Source organism: Eublepharis macularius, chromosome 5, assembly GCF_028583425.1.
Source record: "Eublepharis macularius isolate TG4126 chromosome 5, MPM_Emac_v1.0, whole genome shotgun sequence".
Taxonomy (NCBI): domain Eukaryota; kingdom Metazoa; phylum Chordata; class Lepidosauria; order Squamata; family Eublepharidae; genus Eublepharis; species Eublepharis macularius.
The window spans coordinates 164,998,217-165,018,554 of NC_072794.1; the positions used below are offsets into that span (position 1 = coordinate 164,998,217).

General features: G+C 43.8%; 1 protein-coding gene across 4 annotated transcripts in view; it reads right to left on the reverse strand.

Moving 5' to 3' along the window:
- The window catches only part of KCNQ2 (potassium voltage-gated channel subfamily Q member 2), a 140,369-nt gene that overhangs the window by 44,824 nt on the left and 75,207 nt on the right, over positions 1-20,338 (reverse strand). For all 4 annotated transcript variants that reach the window (XM_054980655.1, XM_054980656.1, XM_054980654.1 and 1 more), the window contains exons 4-8: positions 18,193-18,368; positions 15,643-15,768; positions 8,550-8,660; positions 6,334-6,429; positions 1,234-1,328 (exon numbers count right to left, since the gene is read on the reverse strand). In XM_054980655.1, coding sequence (XP_054836630.1) covers positions 1,234-1,328; positions 6,334-6,429; positions 8,550-8,660; positions 15,643-15,768; positions 18,193-18,368 — 604 coding nt within the window. The remainder of the gene's footprint in view (positions 1-1,233; positions 1,329-6,333; positions 6,430-8,549; positions 8,661-15,642; positions 15,769-18,192; positions 18,369-20,338) is intronic.

The window sequence follows — 20,338 nt, forward strand, 5'->3', positions numbered from 1 at the left end:
GGCCCTAGCGCGACTGAACTCCCCGTCCCTCTGTCTGCCAGGCCTGTCTTCTCACCTTACCTGGATGAGGGCCTCTCCCCCTAGCAGAAACCTCCTCTGGCCTGCTCCCTGGGAGGAAGAACGCAGGCTTTTTCCCTCCCAGACTTATATAGCACCAGCCCCCTGTGTCCTGATTGGCCAAAAAGGGCACCAAAACGGCCCAGGGGCTTCTGGGAATTGTAGACAGACCTACTCCCACTGCTAATAGGCTTCTGAGGCCTCGCTAGGCCTTCCTGGCACAGCCAGATCATGACAATCCCACTTGATATTTTAAAGTTTCCACCTGTGCTTTCAATACTTTTTAGTCCATTCTCTTTTGGCATTTTTTAAAATGTTTTTAAAACAGTGATCTTACAAGGTTGCAATCTTAGAGCATTTTTTAAAAAAAAAACCTTGCAAGTTTTCTCAGCAATCGACTGAGGAAACTGACAAGTCCTCAGGCAATGGACTGAGGACACGGACAAGTCCTCAGCCCATTAACTGAGGAACTTAACATGTTCTCCAGAAATCCCACAGCAAAAATGGAGCATTTTTCTAGTGCAGAAATAAAAACAAGACACCACTTCAGTTCAACTCCCTCAAAGTATAGAATTAAAGAAGTGAAGTAGTACAGGACCAAGAATCAATGAATAAACAGACTCCGATCCTCATGGGTCAAATATGAAGAAATCCCATTGTAAAGTTCACCATGCAGAAGAAGTCTGTGTTGGGAACTGAAGTAACTGCTGTTCTCAAAGGCAACATCGGGAAATGCTGAATCCACAACTTCACAGACAGGCACAACATCAAAATCCCACTACCCCAACCAAAGTAAACTGTTCCAAATGCTAAATGTTACTGGGGAGGGGGGCATGGAGAGAAGGGTCTCTTTTTTTACCTAATTTCCAGGGATATCCCTTCAGGAGGTCTTCGGACACTGCCATGGCAAGTGTCACAGCACAATAGCACTGACGAGAAAAATAATGATGGAAGACATACACACAGACGCACACAAGAAAAAGAAAAAGAAATTAATTTCATGGAGATGAAAACGATGGCAAAAAAACTTAAAGTAACTGAAAAGAAAACTGCATTTTCAAAAAGAATTACCAATAACAGAAGCCATTAAGTTAAAAAAAAAAAAAGCAAAACACTCGGGATGGAACCGGGAATCCACAACACGAAGAGGAAGGAAGTGGCCCAAGGATCAGCTACCTGTACATGGGGACGGTGACCGTTCGCTCGTAGTAATTCCAGGTGGAGTGCAAATCGGTTCGAGAGAGGTTGGTGGCGTAGAACCTCCAGGCAGCCTGTAAAGATGAGACAGAAGAGGCAGATCTGGATCCATTAAAAGGATCTATTCCAATACTGTGTGGAGGAAACCTATCACTGCAGTATCTTAATTCACACACTGAAGTAGCTAATAAAAGAAACAGACATTTTCTGCCTGGGTTTCAGAGCACACCACTCTTTACAGTATCAACGCTTTTAAATTTCTCTTATTTTTACTTTTTTCTACCTTTAAAGAGCTCACATTGATGTGCACGTTTCTCCTCGGCTCCATTTTATCCTCATAACACCACTGTGGAGTAGGTCAGGCAGAGATAAGGTGACTGGTCCAAGATTCCCCATGGGGTTTAATGGGGATTTGAACCCAGAACAACCCTAGTTGAACACTCTAGCCTCTACACCACCTTGGATCTCTGAGAGGGCCCAACAGCACCAGCCAGTGAGACTAAACAGGGTGGTGGGACAGGAAAAGGCATTGTGGAATAATGTGGCATTGCACATTGTGCTTCGATTGGTGTGGTGGTGAAAACAAAAAGACACAGGCCAATAGCTTCTTTTTGTCTGTTGGACCATCTGGTTCCTTCCTAAGTTCAGGGGAGATGCACTTCACCTTCTCACATCAGGATATAAGAAGGAGGGTATTTTATTTCTTCCTTGTGCCATATACAGCTGTCCTTGTGTGTGTGTTATGTGCCACAAAGGTGCAATGACATCACAGCACACACTACATTGCAGTGTGTCTATATCCACCTTTAGATACATGAGTTCCAGATTGGGAAACATCTCCCCACGGGAAAGGAGCATGAGCCCACCATTCATGGAAGCATGAGTCATCATTTCCTTCCTTGCAATGTGTGAAATTGCTCCTAAGTATGCAGAAATGGGTGAAATTCAAAGTTTCTGACTCCCTGGTTTTTTTTTAAGAAAGTAAGAAAGATTATATTTAAATAAAAATGTGTGTGTTTGTGTGTGAGTGTGCGTGTGCACGCGCATGTGCGTCCCAGCAACTTGCCTTTAACCTATGGCGATCCTATAAATGAGAGACCTCCAAAATGTCTTATTGTTAACAGACTCTTCCTCTTTTCCTACTGACTTCCAGTATAAAATATTTTAAAATATATTAATAATAAAATCAATGCAGAGTCATTAAATTTACAAGAGAGCATCATAAAAACCACATCGCAATAATTCAGAAAAAGCAGTCAATCTAAGGGCAAAAACAGAGGGTCTATTCGGTAAATAAAATGACTGGACGGTCAAATGTTTTCAACCTGCCACTTAAAACATACATAGGCCAGGCACCATGCAACTGGCTGTGGAGAAGGCCTTCCAAAGCCGAGGTGCACCAGCAAAAGACCCTGTCTCTGGTCATGATCCACCTTAATTCAAAAGATGGAGAAATATCACAGAGTGGAGCCTGGATGCCGTAGCAGAGAGGGCACCCTTCGGTACCCTGTTCCAAGGCTATCATAAGCCAGTCAACTTCCAGCCAGCAATTTTTTTTTCATGGGAGACAAATAATCACGTTCCAGTTCCCTTCCATCTCTGCATCTATGGAACCATCCAAAAATGCTTCCATCCTCTTAGGGCCTCAAGCAATAACTGATTCCTTGCCTTGTCCCACCTCTCTGTACCGTGACCGATCACTGAGAAAAGTGTTCTGTGGCTGGAGAAAAAAACTGCAACTATACTTCCCAGCCACAGCTTTTGCACCGATAGATCTCTGTTGGCACAACAAAGAAGCCATGGTGCATGGCTCAAAGCACAGCTTCTTGTTTCGCTCCCTGGCCCAGCCTGGACTCTTGGCCCTACCAGTTCCATTTCAGGCTTCTCTCTCTGTGTCCTTGCTGTCTCCCAGGAAAGCACCTGTAGCTTGTATCTCTCCATTAAGATTTCATCTCACCCCTCTCACAGATGGCTTGATCCAACCCCCTCGCTGGACGATGCTCTGTGCCATGAAGGTCCAGAAGTGCTGTCTTCTTCCCTGGAGGGGCCCTCTTAGGTGGGCAAGGAGGAGGAGGCAAGATTTCAGATCACTCCAGTACTGCAGAGTGATTCATGCCGCAATCTCATCTCCTTCCCTCCCTCTCTCTTTTTCCACGTCAAGATTTTAACACTAAGGAAAAAGATAGGGGGATGTTGCATTTTATTACCCCCCCCCCTTTAAAGATGTACAATGTGCAGGCATCTGTTCCTGCTAAGCACTGCACCACCACCGCCCCCATTTCAGCAGAAGCCAACAGAGGTGCGAGAACATTCAGGACGGCCTTAATATCTCCACCCACAGGTTGAGTCTACCCATGTAATTAATTAAAGCTGTCAGCCTTCCTTCCTTCCCCAGCCACCGCTCCAAGCTGGCTGGCAAGGCTCAGCTGTGCCCAGCAGAAGGGCCACCCTGCCTTGCAGATTTTGACTTGGGCGATGCACTCATTCCTCAACGCTGGATAGCATCTTGGGGCTGCCTGGGGGCTTCCAGAGTGCCCCACTCCTTCCGTTGTGGCCTCCATCAACATTATTCTACAATATATTGTCGAAGGCTTTCACGGACGGAGAACAATGGTTGTTGGTTATTTGTGGATGGTTGTTATGGATTTTCCGGGCTGTATCGCCATGGTCTTAGAGCCACGGTGATACAGCCCAGAAAATCCACAACAACCATTATTCTACAACGTTGCATGTGAACTCAGCTTCTCCCCCGGTCATCGCCCTGCTCCTTGTGCCCCCTTTGTGTAAAGTGCTGTCAAGTCACACTTGGCTTATGGCGACCCCGTCATAGGGTTTTCAAAGCAAGAGACAAACAGAAGTGGATTGCCACTACCTGCCTCTGTTTATCAGCCCTGTACTTCCTCAATGGTCTCCCATCCTAGTCCTAACCAGAGCCAATCCTGCTTAGCTTCCGAGATCTTACAAGACTGGACTAGCCTGGGCCATCCAAGTCAGGGCAATTAACATGGCAACAAAATTCGCACTGTGCAAGTTTAAGCAAAACAATCAAGTCTTTGTAGAAGAGCACTGGAGTGGTGCAATGCTGGGACTGCTGGGCAGGAATCCCATCTCAACAGGACATCTTAGCGGATGTCTTCATGCTACCCAACTCGGCCTGTCCAACCACACAGGGCTGTTGTGCGGATTAAATGCTTCTCCAGAGACTGGCTCAAGGTAGCTAATGATAAAACAATTTTAAAAATGCAAAATTCAGTAGAACAGGATACTAACACTAGCCCCACGTCAGGAATAAAACCATCCTCAGCCTAGTATTCATAGAAACATCAGCCAATGACAGTATCTCAAAAACATGCCTTAAAAAAGTCAGAGCAAGTCATAAAATCAGCAAAAATAGAAAAAACAGATAACAGATGCAGATTGGTTGATTAAAATAATTAGTGGTATTACTGCTTTTGTGAGATAATATGGAAGAAGGGATAAAAATGAGATAGAAAGACGGAAACATGTGTTGGCCTAGGACTGGGAAGGCCTAGATTCAAATCCTGCTCCCTCAATGGGTGATGCTGTTCCAGCCACTGTCTCTCATCCTAACCTATCTCACAGAGTTGTCATGAAAACAGCAGGGAGAAATTGTGTATGAAGAGCAGGATAAAAATGTGACAGACAGACATGCATGTAGGTCTAGGCCTCGGAAGACATGAATTCAAATCCTGCTCTGCTATGAAGACCACTGGGTAACAATGGGTTAATTGCCATCTCTCGTCCGAAACTATTTCATAAAATTGTCAAGAAGACGGCAGGGAGAAATCGTGTATGAAGAGCAGGACAAAAAAAATTAAATCGAAGTAATTGCAGATTGAGCTTTTTTCCTGGCACAGAAGGTATGTGTGTGTTTTTCCTTGATGCAGAATATAAATAGAATTTACATTTTTTAAAAAAATGCAGAGTCCTGCACACAGCCAGCCAGGCCTTTCCATCAGAGGACATTCCTGGCTGACTTCTGCTGCCTCCTAAGAGAACAGATGGAACTCTGGATTTTAGCTCATGGTCTGGTAGGAACTGGCCCGCCACAAAGAAGTGTCTGGTGGCCTCCGCTGGATCCCTGAAGTGCTACCCGAATAAAATAAACACCCAGTATTAGTTTTAATCTCTGCCTCGGAGGGGATGGCTAAGCAGAGTGAAGCAAACTAGTACTGTGCTGAAGTCCTCTTGCTCTTAGGAAATGTCTCCAGCTTTTGTAAAAGAAAGCAATGTGGTACAGACAACAGCAGTTTCCCTTGGCATTTACTTACTTCATTTATATCCCACCTTTTTCCCCAATGGGGACGCAAAGTGGCTTACATCGCTCTCTCCTCCTCCCTTTTATTCTCGTAACAACCCTGTGAAGTAATAAGCTTAGGCTGAGAGAATGACCCATCATAATCCATTGAGCTTCCTTGGCTGAATGGAGATTTGAGTGCGGCTGTCTCAGGGCCAAGCTACACATGACGAATGACACTTGAACAGCAAGTGTATTTCTCCCTGTTCACTTGCCCTCCACTCAATCCACTTGCCGTTCAAGTGTCATTCGTCATGTGTAGCTTGGCCCTCTGATCTTAATCCAACACCAACCACTACACCACGGAGGCTCTTGTGGATCACAGTGATCGAAGTCTCTTGGTAACAACAAAATCAAGCCATAGGAGGAACCCTGAAGGAGATAGTTCTTGAGCTCCAGAAGGTCAGTAAGAGATGCTGGCCTTCCATATGATTGTGATTTAGGCAAGGAGTTGTTGAGATGCTGGGCTATAGTCAACTAGCCAGGCATCAGTGCCTGGGGCCAGGATTGGCAGAGAATCCAGTGGGAAGGGAAATGAGAGCCAGGAGGAGCAACCAAGGCTTATGGTAACCAAGGGCAAGCTAAAATCATACCGGGTCAAGGAGAAATCCAGGGACTGCCTAAGTAGGAGCATTCAATCAGGAACCTGGGAGGGTAAGACACACCTGAGAAGCTTTCATTCTGGACAGGACATGGCTCACAGCAAAAGACAACAGAGCACAAACCCAGAAGTTGCCCGTTCCAATCTTTGAGTTGCTCACCTGAATCAGGCCTGCTGCAGGGTTCCTGCGCTTTTCGAAGTGCTTTTGACGGTGCTGCTCTTGAACCTTCAGAGCAAATCCAGAACCAAGAATGCCCTGTGAGGAAGAGCAACGTTACTTATGATAAACAGCATCACCGCTTCTCTCCCTTATGGAAGGGAGTAAAAAAGAAAGAGCATCCCCCTTAAGAAGAAAGGTTGGCTACAAATTCTGTATCTGTGCAATGGTCCTTAAATAACCTTGGAGTTACCTCTGTTGTAATGGGATTGGTTGTTATCATTATGCCCTATACTAAGGTGATACCTCATTGACTTCTAGATTCTTGGATAAAATCTGAGTAGGTGAAAGACCAAAAAATTCCAGCTCAGACATCTGATGGACTGTAATAACAGAGTAGTAGTGAGCAGAAGGGGAAGGGGAAGAGGAAGAAGAAGAGGAAGCGGAAGAAGAGGAATAGGAAGAAAATCTGCCCCCAACTATTAGCCTCGTTGGTACAATAAATTGCAGAATAAAAGTCTAAGAAATGTAAAAAAAATCTAAAACAATCTATATAACAACAAAGTTAGTAGCCAGAAAAATTACAAGAGCAAAAATGAAACAAAACAAAAATCAGTTTTCCAAGGAGAAGAGTTTTAAAAGTAACAAGTCAAACAGGCCAAAACAGTCAAAGAAATAGTTTGGTAAATTGTTTTAATTTCATTTAGTGTCTGAAAATGATCAAGAGTCAGGCAGGCAATGAAATATTCCAAGAACCCCTGGAAAAAAGGTCCCCTGTGGTAGCCACCTCCCTTATCTGAGAAAAGCCTAGGCAGGTAATCTGACTTGACAGGTAGATTGATATGGGAATCCTTCAGCCTGCTGGTTCCAGACATTTAAGACTTTGAAAGTAATGACCAGCACTTTCCATTGGTCCCGGAAGTGGAGAGGCCATTCAAGGTAGGTCTTGTAATACTGGGGATATGTGGTCCCAGTGATTTGTGCCTGTCAACAGGGTCCCACTACTGCAGCTAAAACCTCTGAACAGACTGCAGCTGTTAAGCAACCCACTTGAGGTGGGTTGAACCCCCAAATTATAACAACTTGGGGTGGAACTAGACAATACGGAGTCCCCAGGGACAACCCAGAGACATGCCACCATTCCCTGCCAAGGAACTCATTTTAACTGCAGCCTGAGGACCCAATTCTAGTGAGGACCATGGCACTTCAGGGGAAGGAAGGGCAATTGCCTTTCTCCCCACACCATTTTTACAACCAATAATAGCACCAAGGGCATTATTTGCCCATATGCCCCCAATGCCATTTTGGGTCAGAAAAACAGCATGGGGGAGAAGGCAGGAGACCCTCCTCCTCTCTCTGCACTACAGTGGCCCTGGACCCCCATGGTACAGTTAAAATGAGTTTCCTGGCAAGAACTTACTCTGTAAAATGGCCACACATCCCTGGGAACACCAATCTTGTCTAGCTGGGCTCTCACTGAGCAAGCGTATGTTATTTATTTATTAATTATTTAACTTATATACCACCTCTCCACCATATGTGGTGCTTGAGGTGGTTTACAGCATACATATAAAAACACTATTAAAATAATATAAATATTAGAAATAATATTAAACTAAGGTAAATATAAATATAATTAAATCAGTACAACAATATTAAAATAAGGACAGAAACATTAAAAACAAATAATGCAACAGAATACAAGTACTCAGGGCTTTTTTTCAGCTGGAACACGGTGGAATGGAGTTCCAGAACCTCTTGAAAACGGTCACATGGCCAGTGGCCCCGCCCCCTGATCGCCAGACAGAGCGGTGTTTCGATTGCCCTCCACGCCGCAGCACAGAGGGCAATCTAAACTCCCCACTGTCTGGAGATCAGGGGGCGGGGCCACTGGCCATGTGACCATTTTCTCCAAGGGCAACCCACTGAGTTCCACTACCTCTTTTCCCAGAAAAAAAGCCCTGCAAGTATTAAAATTCCATACTTCTAAAAGAACAGCGCCATCACTAAATCTAACGTACTATGCATATTCAGGAGAACATTTCTAAAATAGTAGCCTTTATCTTACTTTGAAGAACGGTGAATTGCAAACAGGGGTTAAAAATGATAGTCTTCACAGGTATTGGAAGACAAAAGTGTGAATGCTATTTTCACTGCAAAGGCAGATCTAGTTCTTAAAGAGATATCAGTAAAAATGTGGCTTGTAAGTGGCTACTTACGGCGGGCAGAGCAAAAAAGGATACACCAATCAGGGTGAACGTCGCTGCAAGAAGGCGTCCATTCCAGGTCTTCGGACACTTGTCTCCATAGCCAATAGTGGTCAAAGTAATCTGAGGACAGACAGGCAGTCATTCATCAGGTGTTATTCGGCGGAGTGGCTAGCAAACCCAGAGTCCAGCCACTCAGGTTTTTATGTGTGCCCATGCAAAGTTCAGCTATCAATTCAGTCGCTGGGCGCCTGCATGGTGCTGCAGCAGTGGCTCCATTACTGCTTCCCAATACCCTCTGCCTGCCATACCTTCTCCTCCAGCAGGACTCAATGATGAGGTTTGAGCTAGTTGCTTCGGTCCATTACGTGTCCCTCTGTTGGCTCAATGTTAGAGCCAAAATGAGTTCTCCCACCAAAGAAAAATTCAGCAAACATTTAAACGTGAAAATTCGCTTCTAAAAACATTGTTCTGAGAAACACTTCTAAAAAAGATAGGACTTCACTTTCACCAATTAAAAAAAGAAAGAAAAGAATGCTAAATGCGCACTCATCAAATGTGTGATTTTCAACACCTTCCAAGTCCAAGAACACTCATCACATGGGAAATATGGTTTAAAAAAAAATCAGTAAATTCCAACTAATAAAATATAGAATTTTTGCAAGAAGTTTTGAACTGGAGGAACTTTTGCCCTATATGTGTTTTGCTCTATTCATCACTGTTGAGAAACATGAAGTGACGAGCTAATTAGAAGAAGATTACTATTTATAAAACTAGCAGAGCTAAGAGAAAGCTGGGCCAGACCTCCATGACACAAAAAAAACCTCCAAACAAGTAAGCGTCCCACCCACAGCCTGAAAACAATCCAGTCCCGAAAAATCTGCATCACGTGGCTATGTGTCACATATCTGGCTGAGTGTACTGACTTGAACTTTCATTTGTTTTATTTACTTCATTTCTCCCCAAAGGGGCTTACATATTTCTCATCGCCTCCATTTTATCCTGGTAACGATCCGGTGAGCTGAGTGTGTGTGACTGGACCAGCAAGCTTCCCTGGCAGAGCGGGGATGTAAACTTGGGTCCCCCAAATCCTAGTCAGGCATTCTTATACTGGATTTTTTCTTTATTTAAACAATAAACAATAACATAAAAGCTATAGACAACAAACACAGAAGATAAAAAGCAACATTCTAAAAAGAAGAAACACTAACAATGAGGGGTCATGTCGTAGAAAAGAGCTGGAGGAACTCATTAGCATACCTCATTAGCATAACTGATTTGCATATGCCAAGCCCCTTGACATCACCAGAAGTGTCATTAGCATAACTGATTTGCATATGCCACACCTATCCTGGCTGTTTTGGACCCAATCCTGCCCATCCAGGGCCGAAATTGGGCACAAAATGGCAAAAAGAGGCTGAAAATGCCCAAAAAAGGGCCGAAAATGGTCAGGATCGGGCCACTACTGAGTGGGAGAGTGATCCACCACCCATCAGAGCCCCTATCTGGGCCGTTTCGGCCCCAATCCAGGCTGAAATGGGCCCAAAATGGCCGGGAGTCAGGTGGGTGGGGCCACCTGACGTGACCTCTTTGGGGAACTGCCCGAACTGCATTCCTGTGTGTTCCCCCCTCAAAATGAGTCCTGCTAACAATACATAAACAAGTGAAAAAAGAAAAAAGAAAAAGAAACCCTTAAACTAAACTACAGATTGAGTTCCGATTTTCTCTGCCACAAATATAGACCATTTTCAGAGTCCCACTTATTCCAAGTTGAACATAAGGGCCCTCTTTTTTCTATTGTTCACGATTCTTAATCCATAAATCCAGATGTCATCAAGTCCTTATTATCCATTTCATGTAAAAAGTCTATAAACGGTTTCCATTCAGTCAAATCCTAGTCAAACATTCTAACCCGTACACCACACTGGCTCTCAGTCCCTGCCCAGTACAGCCTGATTCAGTAACCCTATCATACAACCAGTCTGTTCCTTATGCATGATATTTCCAAAACAACAAAGACTTCATTGTTTGGACACAAAATAGTGATGCAGCAAATTAAAAGATTTATTTATCTAATAAAATTATCTAATAAAATTTTAGAATAACAAACCTTGTCTGCCACAACCCTTTCATAGGTCATAAAGTGCCATAAGGTTATCTATTGTTTTGGGTAACACAACAGGCAACAACAACAACAACAACAACAACATTCGATTTATATACCCCCCTTGAGAACAACAACATTCAATTTATATACCACCCTTTGCCTTCGGGACAACTTAATACCCACTCAGAGCAGTTTACAAAGTATGTTATTATTATCCTCATGACAATCACCCTGTGAGGTGGGTGGGGCTGAGAGAGCTCTGAGAGAGCTGTGACTGACCCAAGGTCACCCAGCTGGCTTCAAGCGGAGGAGTGGGGAATCAAACCCGGCTCTCCAGATTAGAGTTCTGCTGCTCTTAATCACTACACCAAATTGGCAAGTTATGGCAACCCCACAGAGTTTTCAAGCAGAGATGGTTGGCCATTGCCTCCCTCTGCATAGCCACCCTGGAATTCCTTACTGATCTCCCATCCAAGTACTAACTAAAACCAAACCTGCTTAGCTTGCAAGATCTGCTGAGTTTGAGCTAACCAGGCCATCCAGCTATTACCCTGGAAACTGAGAAATGTGGTCATTTCTCCTATGGAAAAAAAAGAAATACATGTTTAGGGCATCTTGCCTTTCTCCTCCTATACTGTGGCCCTCTTCCCTCCTCTATTTATTTCTCTAGCCTGCTTTCTCATGGGGACTCAAGGCAGATTACAAAACAGAGAAAACAGCATAAATCAGACAGCATAAATTACCCAAAAAACAATGCAATAGGACAAGGGTTTTAGAATTGGAATGCAAACAAAACACTTTCTATTGCATATCAGGCATGAATGCAGAAATGGATTAAAAGGCAGAGGCTAGTGCAGTAAAAGCAAGATGATGCACACAAAAACCACTGCAAGAAAAGCCAACCCTTATACAAAAGAGCCACTGCAAGAAAAGCCAACCCTTATACAAAAGAGCCTTCCTGGCCGGATCTGTTACTGTGCACTTGTAATCCTTCTATAAAAATATCCTTCCCAAACTGTTCTATTTTGCACATTTTGCAGAATGGTAGATGTGTGGGAGCCTTCCTAGCACCAGCCTTTTTCTGCTGAACCCTCCATCCTCTGCTATTGTAAGAATGAAATGTTGCAAGATTTCATTCCAGCAATTCCATGGAGATGGACCGCATTTTTCATTAAACTGAAACAACGACCATCTTCCAAAGGAAGTTTATCGTGTCAACCAGAAGAAGAACACCCACCTCAAAATGAACTCAGCCTGATGCCAAATTCTGTCAAAAAAATCAAGAGGCTTGTTCAGCCAAGCACATTTTTAGCAGGTGGGGCTGCTTGTCATTAACTCTTCCCAGAAACTCCTTCCTTCTGGCTTCTTTTTCCATTCTGAACAGCTCATTAACCAGAAGGAACAAACTAATGACCGTTTTACACACACTGATCTGAAGACTGGATTTGTTTGCTTCCTTCCCACCATTACTTTCCTAAAATAGGCATCAAGAGAGGCCAGGGTGATTATATGTGGACATGATGGCAGGGGAAGCTGGGCAGTTGTTGGGGCTCGAAGACCAACAAAATGCCCATCATCCCAAAACCATCAACACTGTCAGATTTGCATGGAGCACCCAAGAAAGGTGGAAGCCGCATGTTTTTACATTTGCCCAACTCATCTCTTGCAGCTTAAGGGGCCCTGCCCAAAATGCCACACACAGGAATTGCAACCTTCACACCAAAGAATCCCAGTCTCCGTGGGCACCACACAAAAGACATTATGTAAAGAGATTTCATTTCCCTGATCAAGGTTGAAAAGGGCTACATTGCAGTATTATGTACTCATATTTTACCTAACTTTTGGTTAAGAAAGTACCCTAAGGGCATAACAGCTAAAATGTTGGGTTTTGAAAGTAAAAATGCACGAAAAATGCAAACGCATGCACACAAGCAAGGAAACAAAACTCAGAAACAATGTAGGGGAAGATAGATCTTTACTTGATATTAGTTAGAGATTGAATTATGATACTGTATAGTTAAGAGTGATATAGTATAATTTATAGTAATGTGGAAATCTAGTAAGAGATGTATTTCAAAATTAGTAGATATGGATGTGCTATATTATATTAAGTATATGGATATGTTATAATAGATAGTAGGTTATGGTATACTATATATTATAATATAGAAATAGGTGTTAATAAAATAGGAGATAGGGAAGTAGTATATATAAGGGGAATGGAAAACTGTTGGAAGTCAACTGAAAAGGGGGGGATGGGGGGGATTATTATAATGTGATGGATATTGAAGTTATGTATTATGATTGGTGTATTTTGACCCATCCAATAAAATTCTTTAAAAAACAAAAACTCAGAAACAATGTAGAAACTGAAGGACAAAAATAAATAGAATAAAGCACCATAAAATAACCTGGTGAATCCATCATAGTCACACCTCCCTTAAATCAGCACAACCTAGCAACAGAATTAAAATTCAACATGATCCCATTAGGATTAACAATCCTCACCTCAAATTTCATTATCTTAACTCAAAAGCCTGGCTCCAAAAAAAGTTTTTAACTACCCTTCTAAAGGCCGTAAGAGATGGGGCTAGAATAGCTACAGGGCTGCTTTCCAAACAAGGATTTTCCAGTTTTCAGCCATCCAACTGGCACATATTTCCACATGGCCACATGATGTCATACTCTGCTTGTGCAAAGACCATTAACACCCCCGATCCTTTAACAAAAAAATCTGCTTTATTTTAAACCTGTAAAAAAATGGTGTTTCCTAGGCAGGGTGCTATGGACAGGAGAAGTTTCTTGTCTCTGAAGGGGAAACAGACTAATTGCAGGACTTCTGTGGAGAGCTGGTCAATTACTCTTTTCCTTTGTTGCTGACTGCAAGGGGCCAGTCACTTGCAGCAGTTAGTAAAAATAATACTATTATTTTTGTTATTATTTTTACTTAGTAAAAATAGTAACTGTGCTTATATACCTCTCTTCTAGACAGATTAGTGCCCCACTTAAGAGCAGAGAACAGGTGGGGAGCTGGGGCTGAGATGAGCGGCTTACCCAAGGCCACCTGCTGAGCTCAGGGCAGGAGTGGGAGTCAAACCAGCAGAGTGCTGATTCGCAACCCAACCACATAACCACTGTGCTACGACAGCATAACTGAAGAGAATCTATTGACTTTTAAACCAGAGGGGGGGATGCCTCTTTAAATGTGGACTTCCGTCTGTAGAAGTTGTCACAGCAAGCAGGCAGGGGACCAGGGAAGCTCTCTGTAGGCTGCCCCCACTCTGGTACAGGTTTCCTCGGAAGGGCCCAGAGCACCCAACCGACCCCCTTTTGTTTACTCTTTCCCAGTAAGTTTTATTTATTATGTGACTGAATGAGGCGTGAGGACCCAGGCAGAATAAACAACTTCATTTAACAGATTTATTAATAACTGGTGTTCAAAACTTTGTAAAATAAAGAGAATAGGAAAGGTTGGTGAATAAACAAACTAACACACCCTAATGCATCTAATTAGACTGTTCTTCTCTCTCCTAGCAACTGGCTTCCAACTGTCTCCCCCTTCTGGATGAGGGATCCCTCCGTCGGCAACAGCATCTCCTCAGCTCTGTTCCCTAGGAGTGAAAACCCTCCCACTGCGATGAGGCCTTTTATCCCTTCTTTTCAGGCACCACCCCCACTTCTCTATTGGTGCAATTTTCCCCTCCCAATCCCCTCTTAACCAATCACTGGGTCCAAAAGGGACCTGGGAAATGTAGGCCCTGTAGTCACTCTAGTACAGGCTTTTCTGGAGCCACTAGGCCACTACATAGGACAAGGCTCATAACAGAAGTTTTTTAAAGTATTCAGTTATTCCTATGCAGCATTAAGTATGCTCATGGAGGATTTTTGTTAAAGATCAAAAGAAAATCCCCCACCCCACATCCTGCCTTTGGGACAGGGGAGAGGGGAAAGAAATCCTTAAAATAAAAAATGAAACCTAAAATAGGGATAGTAGAGAATCCTGAGGGTCACATGAGAACATAGCAAGGGGAGGTCTTCAATACCTATTGGATGTGAAAGTGAGACCACCACGAACAATGGAGAGGAAACATTACTTCTGCCATCTAGAATATTCATTGCAAAAGGGGTTCCATATACACCACTGATTACCAACCTGACCACTACAAAAAATCACCCTGGCATGGAAGCAGCCCCACAGGAGAAATTTCAGGATCTCAGTGCCACCACCAAAGAGGCCCCGTTGCACGTAGCCATACACCAAACCTAGGCTTGCCATTCTCACGCTGGGCTCGAGAGATCCCTTGCTCCCACCTCCTCCCCCTTGCCCCCACTAACCTGGCGAGCGGGGTGGCACCCCATCCAGTGTCACGGCTGCATCTCTGGGCACCGCGGCACACCCCTGCGCCCTGCCGTGGTGCGCTCCCACACCCTGCAATGGGCCCATTTCAGGCTGAATCAGGCCCGCAGGAGGGGGCGCTGATTCAGCCATTTGGGGAGCATGCACGCACTCTCGGGCTGCCCTTTGACCCATGCGATGATGTCACTTCCATAAAGTGATGTCATCATGCATGCCAGGAGCACAGAGAACTGAGAAGCTGGTGCAGCATAAGTGCCAGTGTCCCAGTCTCCCGCCAGGGGACGTAAGGGACCTGGCAACCCTAACCAAACCTTTGACATTGGTGGCCCATAAAGCCTTTGCCAGATGCCCACAAAGTGTAGGTGGCTTCATGTTGGAGAAGCCTGTGGGGCTTGAAATGTCCTAAACAGCACTTTGTATTGGGCCTGGAAACAAACTGGAGTTCTCAAGGAAAGTCACAAGGCTAGTTTTCAAGCTTCAGGGATCCATGCACAGCAGGAAAAGTGCAACCACAGCCTATTTGAATTTAAGATCCCAATACTGACAAAAAAAAAACCATCAGGTTTTTAACTATCATTTAATCTGTGCATGAAAACCACCTCACAATGACAGCAAGTAACTGGCCCACCAACGATACTTACCAAGCCCCACCAAAGAGCATCTGCGTATGTATCGAAGTCCTCGTTTTCTTCCTTTTCCGCCAAATACACAAGGAAGGAGGCTAAAATGAGGCAAAGAAATCCAATGTACCAGGCAGTGATGAGCTCCTGCAGCACAGCGGAAGAGGAAAGAGAAGAACGGAAGTTACTGTTACTCCCCTTCTCAAGCTAAGGGTTTGAATCGCACAGAAAATCTCTGCTGATAGAAGGGATTTCCTCACATCGCTGCTCTCCATTCAGCCCCAAATGCCCCCCAAACGTTGTTCCTAGTATGGAGAAATCACAGGTTTGCAGCCAGAAGGAGAAAATGGATGAAAATTTTCTCCACCCTGATCAGGCTCGTTGGCTTGATCATCAAACGTTAGTAAGTTCAAGTGAAGTGAAGGTGGCCTGTAGAAAAATCAAGCCGAGTGTGCTTCTGGTCTTCTCACACTGGATTATTCATTTATTTATTTGCTGTATATATAGCCCGCCCTTCTAAGTGAGACTTGAGGCAGATTACACAGTGTAAAACAATTTATTTTATTTATTTATTTTTATTTATTTATGTCATTTTTAGTCTGCCTTTCTCACTGAGACTCAAGGCGGATTACACAGTGTGAGATCAGTAGAGTCAGTATCAAGGGCATTTCCATAAATAATGCCACAGGGTAAATAAACACAAGTTTACAAAGACAGAGCATTAGCAAGAATCCAGGACAGAGTTGGAGAAATGCTGAAAGAGAACATAAGCAATTCTAGGGCTGCCATTAGACAACATGAAGCACAGGTAGCTCATAGGAGCACATATTGAAAGCAACAGATAGGATGTAAGGCAACATAGTGGTGAAGTTAACTCATTAGCGAAGCATATGAGCCCCCCCCCCCCCCTACAATACAAATGCCTTTTGGAATAATTCGGTTTTGCATCGATTGCAGAAAGCTAAGGAAGTGGGGGCTCTCTTGACCTCCTCAAATGAGAAACAATGCAAGAAAGTATCTGACCTGATAAATGGCTCTTAATCACCTCTGTCTTGCATTAGTGCCAACCTGGCACATCCACAATTTTTTTACCATCTAGGCCCAAACTGATATGATGGTTATAGATCTCTGTAAAACTGAGCATGCAGCTACAATTCTAGGTGAACTTTTAAACTTTGCAAGAACTGCCTGTGTGGTTTTTTTTCAGAATGTTAGCTAACTTAACACAGGTGTGCTTTCATCTTTGACAGCCAATTAAAAATAGTGGACTCTATCTAGATTAATGTTCTATCAAAGAATAGACCAATGGTGAGCTACCAGCTTAACTCTTTCTGTTATTTCTCACACATTTATAGTTTTGTTTTGCAGGTTAGATATAATGTCATTTTTGGCTAATTAGAAGGTTATACAACAGAAATTATGAATATTTAATGAAGCATCAAACCAAGTTTTTTTGTGCTATCACGTGAAAAAGATCTCAGATTTTTACATGAGAAAACCTATATAATATGCACATTCAGATCGTATGTTAAGAGTTCTGATTGGAAGAAATCTCATGAGAATTTAGGTGAGAATCTGATCTTTGCATTGTATGCTATGGGCATCTTAATGCATTTCATAGACACTTTGATTGTTTTAAACTTAGAGTTAATTAGGAAATGTTAGCGAACCTAATACTTAGTGCCTTTCTGTGTTCTGTTTTTTGTAGTATTTATATTAATAACCATATATATTTTGATAACTTGCTTCGTTAAAAGACGAGGGTGTAATTTCAATAAAAGAAATAAACTCTAGAAAGGTGTCTGTGTACTTGGATGAGAAGAAGCATTGCAAGAAGAACTCTATAAATAATGTACTGATAAGCAGAATTATTCAAAGAACAGTCCTGTTTGACAGGTCTTACTAACAGCTGAAAGCTATCCAGGAGAAAAGATAAAATCTTTCTTTTGAGATAGTAGGATCTTTAGCAAGGTGTAGATAACAGCATCCATTACAGTACACTGGTTTTGCCCATTTCAGGCTAAGGAAACTTTGGGGCTGTCATCTGGGCAATTCTGGAACCCATTATCTGTAATCCATGCAATTTTATATCACCCTTTCTCCTAGGAGCTCATAGAAGCGTATGTGGTTCTCCCTCCTTTAGTTTATTCTCACAACAACCCTGTGAGGTAGATTAGGCTGAGAGCTAGCGACTAGCTCAAAATCTAGTTTGGTGTCGTGGTTAAGAGCAGCAGGACTCTAATCTGGAGAGCCAGGTTTGATTCCCCACTCCTCCACTTGAAGCGAGCTGGGTGACCTGGGGTCAGTAACAGCTTCTAGGAGCTCTCCCAGCCCCACCCACCTCACAGGGTGTTTTGTTGGAGGGATAATAAGGACATACTTTGTAAACTGCTCCGAGTGGGCATCAAGCTGTCCTGAAGGGCGGTATATAAATCGAATGTTATTATTATATTATTATTATCCAGTAAACTCAGCAACCGGATGGGATCAGAGTCCAGGTCTCAAATTCTCGCCCGTTTTCCCATCTACTACACCTTGCTATATCGGCTTGAGCATGTCTCCAACGCTCACCTTGCTATGGGCATATACCACAGATCCCAGAAGCTTCCAAGTGCCCCCTCTGCGGTCCATCCGTATCATACGCAATATCTGCAGAAACCGCAAACTTCTAAGCGCAGAGGTGGCGAAGACATTCCCCTGGGATCCCGCGGCGAGCACGGCAATAGAAGCGATTAACACCATGATGTCTGCATAGATGGGAGAAAAACAGAGCTGTTAAAGGGGTTTGCTCCTCATGTGCCAATTTCCCTTTATGCTCACTTTGGGAATTACCTGCCCACCTTCTGTTTTGTTCCCAAGGTAACTGGAGGATTTATAAACACATAAAGTTGCCTTATGCTAGCGCTGTTCACATGTTGCAGCGAACACATATACAGCCTGCATGTATGTGCGGACATCTGTTTGTAAGAAAGGGTGTTCAATGGTTGTTGTGGGTTTTCCGGGCTGTATTGCCGTGGTCTTGGCATTGTAGTTCCTGATGTTTCGCCAGCAGCTGTGGCTGGCATCTTCAGAGGTGTAGCACCAAAAGACAGAGATCTCTCAGTGTGAGATCTCTGTCTTTTGGTGCTACACCTCTGAAGATGCCAGCCACAGCTGCTGGTGAAACATCAGGAACTACAATGCCAAGACCACGGCAATACAGCCCGGAAAACCCACAACAACACTGAGAGATCTCTGTCTTTTGGTGCTACACCTCTGAAGATGCCAGCCACAGCTGCTGGCGAAACATCAGGAACTACAATGCCAAGACCACGGCAATACAGCCCAGAAAACCCACAACAACACTGAGAGATCTCTGTCTTTTGGTGCTACACCTCTGAAGATGCCAGCCACAGCTGCTGGCGAAACGTCAGGAACTACAATGCCAAGACCACGGCAATACAGCCCGGAAAACCCACAACAACCATCGTTCTCCGGCCGTGAAAGCCTTCGACAATACTTTGCAAATGTGTTTTCACTTTAAAATGGGTAAATGGGTGTGTGTGTGTGTTTCAGATTACACATTCAGCTGTACAGGCATCGAATGCAATATGAGAATTACTCAACACTTGTATTAAAAAAAATCAGGTGTACACAGATCGTAAGTGCATGCGGTATACCTTGTGGACAGGGTTACTGAGTAGTCTAACACAGGCTAATTCCGCACACGTTGGATAATGCACTTTCAATGCACTTTATCAATCATTTGAGGTGGATTATTTGTTCCGCACACAGAAAAATCCGTTCCAAATGATCTATAAAGAGGATTGGAAGTGCATTATCCAACGTGTGCGGAATCACTCACAGTCAGCCTTGCCTACTCAGACCGGCAACGGCTCTCCGGCATCTTAGGCAGAGGTCTCATGGGGCATCTACAACCTGGTCCTTTTTCTGAATTGGAGGTGCTGAGGATAGAAACTGAGACCAATGCTCTATCCCTGAGCCACGGTATCTCCCCACATCTATGCACATATGAAGTCTGTGCCATTGTGGTCCCTCTTGCTCGCCAGCACCCTGAGTAGGTAAACAAAACCTTCTTCCTCAAAGAAGAGGAAGGTCACACAGCAGAATAAGGTGGTGGAGGAGTTAATCCTAACTTCTGTGCCATTTCACAGCACAGGTGGTGTTTTCTACCCCATAGAAATTGCATAGAAACAAAAAAATATCAGGGGGGAAAGGGCTCCTTGTCCATGGTGCTTCATTTTCTATTTGCTGCGACTGTGGAACATAGAAGTCGTAAGTGGAATCACCAGTGTACACAAGCACTGTTCTATCACCTTAGCAGTCATTATGCCATGCATGTAGTCCAGGCCTCCGACCCTTTATATGAAGAGAAGGATACCTTAAACGGAATATGGACTTGCTATGAACCACGCATGTGTTCAAACAATGGCTATGCCACAGCCCTTCCTTGAATGCCAAGAACTAAACTTATATTTGTAGTGTCTGAAGCACTATGTGTTGTTATTTGGATGTGATTTCGGCAGGCAAGGAAACTGGAGAAAGGGGCGCCCCCTATCCAGGGATAGGGGTCCAAGGGGCTACCTCCCGCCTGCCGTTTCAAGTGCTGCTTACAGCCACTCAAACCCCTAGCAGGCCTCCTGGAAGGATAGCCCTTAGCCCTCCTGTTGAGACTCACCAATCTCCGGGTTCTTTTCCAACCTGGGGGACTCTGCAC